The following is a 7,871-nucleotide window of genomic DNA, read 5'->3' on the forward strand; positions in this document are numbered from 1 at the left end:
AAATCCCAGTTGGAATTAGATCCAAGGAAGGGGCCAATAAAGATTAGCCTGCCTGACCAACAGACCCGAGGAGAGGTAGCAGTTCAGAATTCAGCGAATGGGAACCAAGGGATTGATTACAAACAGGAGAATCAAGTATGAAAGTAATTTTGCAGGGAATATAAAAACTGATTAAATGTTTCCTTTGATATATGATGAGATAAAGATTGTTTCAGACAAATACTGGCCCCTTGCAGTCAGAAACAGGGGAGTGTACAAGTTTGGGGGGGAGAGCAAAGAAATGACTGACCAACTAAAAACATCCTTTGGTCCTGTCTTCACAAAGAAGGACACAGATACATCCCAGAATGGTTGGGCATCACAGGGTTTAGAGGGGGGGAACCGAGGGGAATCGGTATTGGCAGGGAAATGGGATTGGGAAATGATAAGATTGCAGGTCAATAATCCCCCAGGGTCTGATTATCTAGTGAGGAGAAAGTGAGGTCTGCAGATGCTGGAGATCAGAGCCGAAAATGTGTTGCTGGAAAAGCGCAGCAGGTCAGGCAGCATCCAGGGAACAGGAGAATCAACGCTTTGATTCTCCTGTTCCCTGGATGCTGCCTGACCTGCTGCGCTGTTCCAGCAACACATTTTCGGCTCTGATTATTTACATCCCAGATTAATTGAGGAAGTGCTCTGAGAAATAGGGAATGCATTGATGCTCATCTTCCAAGGCTCTCGAGACTGTGGATCAGTTCTTAGAGAATGGAGGATAGCGAATGTACGATTTAACCCACGATTTAAACAGGGAGGTAACCGGGAGTTCTAAACCAGTGGGTCTGAGGTCAGCACTGGGTCGAGTCCTCGGGGGAACCATGCCTCACTCTGTGGGAATCTACAATCAAGCAGAACACACTGTCTCCCGGGCAACCAAATATCCAGGAGACATTTCAACGTAAACACATTGAGTACTGTTCATAACCTTTACTTGGAAGGAGTGGCCAATCAGGAAAAGGCAATGCAGAGAGATTCCTGTGATCCTGAATGATCAGCACCAAGGAGAAACACACCCCTGAAAGCACAGAGCCAAAGAAACTGGAGGAGGCCATTCAGCCCCTAGAGCCTGTTCTGGCATTCAACATGATTGGAAGGGTTCTGTACCCGAACTCCATACACACACCCTCTGCCTTGGTGTAACTGTATGAGAAGGCAGAGGGTACCAGTGGTCGAATTCCTGATGCCTACCTGGGTACAGACTTTCAAATCAGAAGCAGCCTATTCCAAGGCTGAGTTAGACAGAGTTTTGATGAACGAGGGAGAAAAGCGTCTGGAGGGACGGACGGATAAGAAAGTGGAGTTAAAACTGTAATCAGACCAACCGCGATCCCAATGAAGGGGAAAGCAGACCTGAGGGGCTGAATGGCCTACTTCTGCTTCTCAACCCAACATTCCTCAGAATCACAGAATTGTTAGAGAATAGAAGGCAGCCATTTGGCCCATCATGTCTGCACTGGCTCTTTGAGTATTTTAACATTGTGCCTTTTCCCAATAACTCCGCAAGTTGTTTCTATGGGAACTATCCTCCACATTAGCCAATGGAAAGCCTCAGTTGAACCTGCCTCCTCCACACTGGCAAGCAAGTGCACCAGAACCTCACCACATCACAATGGGTTATCCTTCCAAATAGTTGGAATCCCTTGATTCTCAACCTGTTAAAGATCAGGAACGGTTTCTCATTACCTTCTCTGACTAGACACCTTCTGATGTGGAAAACTTTGATCAGATTTCCCCTCAGCCTCCTTCTCTCCAAGGACAGCTGACCCAACCTCCTCAATCTATCCCCAGTGCTGAAGTTTCATATTCCTGGAAACATTCTGGTAAACGTCTTCGGCACTCTCTCCCAGACGTGTGGCCCACAACTGGACACAATACTGCAGCTAAAGGCGAACAAGTGTCGTGTACAAGTTCAACACCTTACTCCTGTACTCTATGCCCCTATTAATGAAGCCTAGAGTATTATTTGTTATGCTAATAGCTCTCTTTACAGCATCTTTAAAGACTAAAGCATATCCAGATCCCTGTGCCACTATACATCCCTTAGAATGGGACCCTTTACTTTACCCAGTCTCTCCATGTTCTTTGCACCGAAGTGCAACACCCAGGAGTTTTACACTTACTGGGAAGGTCCTGGGGAAGTGTTGCTGACCTTGGAGTGCAGGTTCATAGCTCCTTGAAAGTGGAGTTGCAGGTAGATAGGTTAGGGAAGGCAGCGTTTGGTATACTTTCCTTTATTGGTCAGAGTATTGAGTACTGGAGTTGGGAGGTCATGTTGTGGGCTGTACATGACATTGGTTAGGCCAATGTTGGAATATTGTGTGCAATTCTGGTCTCCCTCCTTTCAGAAGGATGTTGTGAAACTTGAAAGGGCTCAGAAAAGATTTACAAGGATGTTGCCAGGGTTGGAGGATTTGAGCTACAGGGAGAGGCTGAACAGGCTGGGGCTGTTTTCCCTGGAGCGTCGGAGGCTGAGGGGTGACTTTATAGAGGTTTATAAAATCATGAGGGGCATGGATAGGGTAAATAGACAAAGTCTTTTCCCTGGGGTGGGGGAGTGCAGAACTAGAGGGTATAGGTTTAGGGTGAGATGGGAAAAATATAAAAGAGACCTAAAGGGCAACTTTTCCACGCAGAGGGTGGTATGTGTATGGAATGAGCTGCCAGAGGATGTGGTGGAGGCTGGTACAATTACAACATTTAAGAGGCATTTGGATGGGTGTATGAATAGGAAGGGTTTGGAGGGATATGGGCCGGGTGCTGGCAGGTGGGACTAGATTGGGTTGGGATATCTGGTTGGCACGGACAGGTTGGACCGAAGGGTCTGTTTTGTGCTGTACATCTCTATGACTGTATGCCTCACACTTCTCTGCATTAAATATCATCTGTCACCTCTCTGCCCATCCCACCAACATCCCCCATCCCACCAACCTGTCCTCCTCACAGTTTCATGTCTTCTGTAAATTTTGGAACACCCACCCCCACCCAGCACACCAAGATACACAGCTCAGAAAAAAACCCTGGGGAACTCTACGACAAACGTTCCTTCTGCCTGAAAATTATCCATTGACGATTGCTGTTCATTTCCTGTCACTCACTCATGTGCGTTTGCATCCACAATGCTAATGTCCCTTTACTTCATGACTTTCCTCATTGGTCTGTTGTAAAAAGGCACCGTCTCTTCTACAAGTCAATACACATCACATCAACAGGGTTACCCTCATGATCCCTCTGTCACTTTTCCCACAGAGTTCCAGTAACTTAGTTGGAAGGACGTTTTGCATGCTAACCAGCATTTATTTCCAGGTGACTATTCATTCTATTCTGAATAACTTCTTCGATGTTAGGCTGATGGGATGCTATAGAGGAACCAGACAACATGCAAAATCTATTCAGCATTTCCACATCAATAAGATATTTCAGAGCACTCTCCAGAATACAATAGTTAGAAAAGGTAGATGAATATATAGATGAGCTTGAAAGAATGGGAATGCAAAAGAATTTTCTCAGAATTTGTGTACTTCTCTGTGTTTGTCTCTCTTCCTTTCCCCACTTTTCCTGCCTCTCCCTCTTCCTCTCTCTTCATGTCCCAATCTCTCACACACACAAATGAAATGAAACACACATTTTGATCTGATTTGTATCTCACCTTTGAAGAGCGGTGCAATATTCCATGCACCAATACCGCCCTGTTTCATGAACTGCCCCAGTGCAATCTCCAAGAAAAACACTGGGATTCCTCCCACCAAAACAATCAGCAAATATGGGATGAGGAAGACTCCTGTGAAGACATAACAAACACATGAAACATGGAGTTACTCTTTAATCCTAAATTTGCAGGTTGCACAGAACTGAAATAGTTTTCTTTCACAGTTTCCTATCCTCACTTCAGAAGGTTAGAGGTTCAGAGAATTGATAAGTATCTTTTACAAATGAACTGTTCCCTTTAATAGTGAGAAGGACGTATTGGACTTGAATGCACAAAACACTGGTTACATAGCCTAACCCTGATCAGGCTGATTGTCCAACTCAACAGCCTAATCCTGCTTTCTCCCCATAACCTGTGATCCCGTTCGCCCCAAGTGCTATATCTAGCAGCCTCTTTTATACATTTAATATTTTGGTATCAACCATTTCCTGTGGTAATGAATTCCACAGGCTTACCACTCTTTGGGTAAAGAAATGTCTCCTCATATCACAACTAAATGGTCCACCCCAAATCGTCAGACTGTGATCCCTGGTTCTGGATGCACTCACCATCAGGAATACTCTCCCTGTGTCTAGCCTGTCTAGTCCTGTCAGACTTCTGTAAGTCTCCATGAGATCCCCCTCATTCGTCTGAACTCCAGTGGAAACAAAGTCAAGACTGGTGTACTGCTAGAAAAGCACAGCAGGTCAGGCAGCATCCAAGGAGCAGGAAAATCGACGTTTCAGGCAAAAGCCCTTCATCAAGATATTCCTTCTCCTCGGATGCTGCCTGACCTGCTGTGCTTTTCCAGCACCACTCTTGGGAATGCAGATGAGCAGAGAGATCTCGGTGTCCATGTATACAGATCCTTGAAAGTTGCCACCCAGGTTGACAGGGTTGTTAAGAAGGCATACAATGTTTTAGCTTTTTATTAATAGAGGGATCCCAATCTGTACTTCCCAATTCCTGTTTGATATCGTCATAATTTCCTTTTCCCCAATTAAATATCTTCCCTCGGTAACTGCACCTTTCCCTCTCCAAGGCTATGCTAAGTGTGAGGTAATTGTGATCACTTTCACCAAAGTGCTCTCCCACCGTGAGATCTGACATCTGTCCTGGCTCATTGCCGAGCACCAAATCCAAAATGGCCTCACCCCTCTTCGGCCTGTCTACATACTGAGTAAGGAAACTCTCCTGAACACACCTGACAAACAGGTCCATCCAAACCGTCGTCACTTAGGAGGTTCCAGTCGATACTGGGAAAGTTGAAATTACCCACAACAACAACCCTGCTACTTCTGCATTTTTCCTGAATCCGCCCGCCTATGTGATCTTCAACCTCTCTACTGCTATTCGGGGGTTTGTAGATAACCCCCAATGAGGTGTCTGTCCCCTTGCTGTTCCTAACTTCCACCCATACTGACTCAGTGGACAAACCTTCCTCATCAACCTTCGTTTCTGTAGCTGTGATGCACTCTGATTAGCAGTGCTACACCCCCTCCTCTTTTCCCATCCTCCCTGTTCTTTTTAAACATTCTAAACCCTGGAACATCTAGCAACCATTCCTGCCCCTGTGAAACCCACGTCTCTGTTATGGCCACAACATCGTAGCCCCAAGTACTGATCCATGCTCTAAGTTCATCACTCTTATTTCAGACATTCCTTGCATTAAAGCAGACACACTTTAACCGGTCCCTATGTTTCATCATGTGAGAAACCTTCCTGATAGATTCAATATATCCTGTTGGAGGATCTCTGCATTCTCGTCACAGTTCCCCCCAACAATGAGACAGGAATACCCATGGGCACTCCTGTGACCTGAAGAAACTGACAGGAGTTATTGCAGACAACCCAGGGACCTGACTTGCCTTTGAAGTGGGGGTGGGGAGAGCGTGTGGAAACTCTGAATGAACTAGGAATTAAAATCTTGGTGAGAATATGGATCAGGCTGAAGAAGGAAATGGTGGAGAGTTTAATATAGAATTTATATGTGAATGAATCAGACATTTCTTTCAGAGAATAAGAGTTTGGGCTTCCAACTTTGATAAATGTGAAACATGATAATGAGGTGAGTGTAACACCGGGAGGAGGGTGTAACTGGGTGATCTGGTCACAAACCACCCCCGCCCCCCCCAAACCTGGAGTTTTGTCCTCCTCATGTCTGGCTCTGTCATACAACCATTGACAGACCCCAATCTATTGGGGTGGTGTGTAGAAGGTACCTTCACTCACTGGGGTAATGGAGAGAGGAAAGATTATGAATTAATGGGCCCTTTTCACATTGGCAGGCAGTAACTAGTGGGGTGCCACAGGGATTGGTGCTGGAACACCAGCTATTCACAATATTTATTAATGATTTGGATGAGGGAACAAAATGTAACATCTCAAAGTTTGCCGATGATACCAGGTTGTGTTGGAGAGGGGGCCGTGTGGATGGTGTGTCAGAACCCAGACACCAGAAACCCCTGCTGGACCCAGAACTCTGCGGCGGTGGGAGCTTCCCAGGGGAACGGCAGAATTGCTTCAGGGAATGTCCTCCAAGCCTCACTGAAGGGGTCACACACCACCCCCCTCTCCCCCACCCCAAGTAACGGGGGAGCCGGGCTCTGATTGACCAGAATAGAGAAGGCAGCGAGTGCATTGAGGAACTGCCTCGGGCCCTCGGAATGGGGAAGATCAGGGCTCCACTATCTGCTCTGATCTCTGCAGCACATTGGACATTATCAGCTCTCTCTAAACCTCATCAAACTACCCCCTCCCTTAATACCGAGGGACTGACTGAGAAACAGGAGGAGGAGTGCACAAGATGGGTCATTTGGCAACTCCCTATCTCATGATGTGGAAGTGCCAGTGTTGGACTGGGGTGGACAAGGTCAGAAGTCACACAACACCAGGTTCGAGTCCAACAGGTTTATTCACAAACTTTCAAAGTGACGCTGTTGGACTATAACCTGATGTCGTGTAATTTCTGACCTTGCAATAAAAGCAAAATCCTGCAGATGCTGGAAATCTGAAATCAAACCCGAAATTGCTGGAGAAACTCAGCAGGTCTGGAAGCATTTGTGGAGAGAAAGGGGAGTTAATGTCTCGAGTCTGATTAGACTTTTCTTCAGCATTGTTCAAATGGTCAGATTGGCAAATGTTACTCTGTTCCTCTCTCTCTGTCTCCACACTCTGCTGAACCTGCTGAGTTTCTCTAGGTCTTTCTGTGGTGGTTTAATTCCCATCTCCAGTCTCTGAGATTCTGTTTTACCCTCCAATTCTCTGCTGGCTCTCAATCGACATTCAACTCAATCCCATGGGAATCATCCCAGGATCACAGATAAAGACTACAATCTGACTAACTCCAATAGCCTGCTCTGTTGCCATGGTTATTGAATACTAATGCACATTCTCAAACACAACCTCTGAAGGGTTAACAGCTTTAAATCCCAGTCTGAGAGTGGAACATTTTAATTCTTTTTAAATCCCTCCTTTCATCTGATTTTTAATTTACAGAAATCTACAAATAATCAGCTCAGAGATTCAACTTGGAGTTTTAATCCAGCGAAGTCACCCAGCTGGGAAGCTGAACCGTTGGTGATAGTGATGGAAATGAGAGCAGGCTTTAGTCCAGAAACCCCCAGGCAGGGCCGCACACAATCCTCCTTTCAATCCCTTCAAGTTCAGACACCCAGCAATAACATCAATAAAACCAGGCTGGGCTCAAACTGAGCAAACAGACCAGCTCAGTTAGACTCATCTTCCACGACTTGCTCTCCCACACCACCCATCAGATATTAGAATGTAGAGGGAGCTTTACTCTGTATCTGACCCCATGCTGTCCCTAACCTGGGAGTGTTTGATGGGGGACAGTTAATAATATTTTTGTATATTTTTGATGTATCTTTATCAATAAAACTACTTCACTCAGACTTGCCTCAAACAGCAAATGAAGTGAATGACTGGAGACAACTCTGTGCAACGTGTGCTCGAGTTCACTTGGAGAGCGAGAACATGGAGTGGGGCAGATGGAGAGAGAGAGAGAGAGCGAGAGAGAGTGACAGAGAGAGATAGACAGAGAGAGAGTGAAAGACAGAGAGAGAGAGAGAGAGACGGGGGAGAGAGAGAGAGAGGGGGAGAGACAGAGAGAGAGGGGAGAGAGACAGAG

At 46.0% G+C, this 7,871-nt stretch overlaps 1 protein-coding gene across 1 annotated transcript in view; it reads right to left on the reverse strand.

The window, feature by feature from the left end:
• The window catches only part of LOC122559229 (sodium- and chloride-dependent creatine transporter 1-like), a 107,816-nt gene that overhangs the window by 66,042 nt on the left and 33,903 nt on the right, over positions 1 to 7,871 (reverse strand). Inside the window, exon 3 of the mRNA XM_043708608.1 lies at positions 3,683 to 3,814. Within this exon, the coding sequence (XP_043564543.1) occupies positions 3,683 to 3,814 (132 nt within the window). The remainder of the gene's footprint in view (positions 1 to 3,682; positions 3,815 to 7,871) is intronic.

This window comes from Chiloscyllium plagiosum, chromosome 18, assembly GCF_004010195.1.
Source record: "Chiloscyllium plagiosum isolate BGI_BamShark_2017 chromosome 18, ASM401019v2, whole genome shotgun sequence".
NCBI lineage: Eukaryota > Metazoa > Chordata > Chondrichthyes > Orectolobiformes > Hemiscylliidae > Chiloscyllium > Chiloscyllium plagiosum.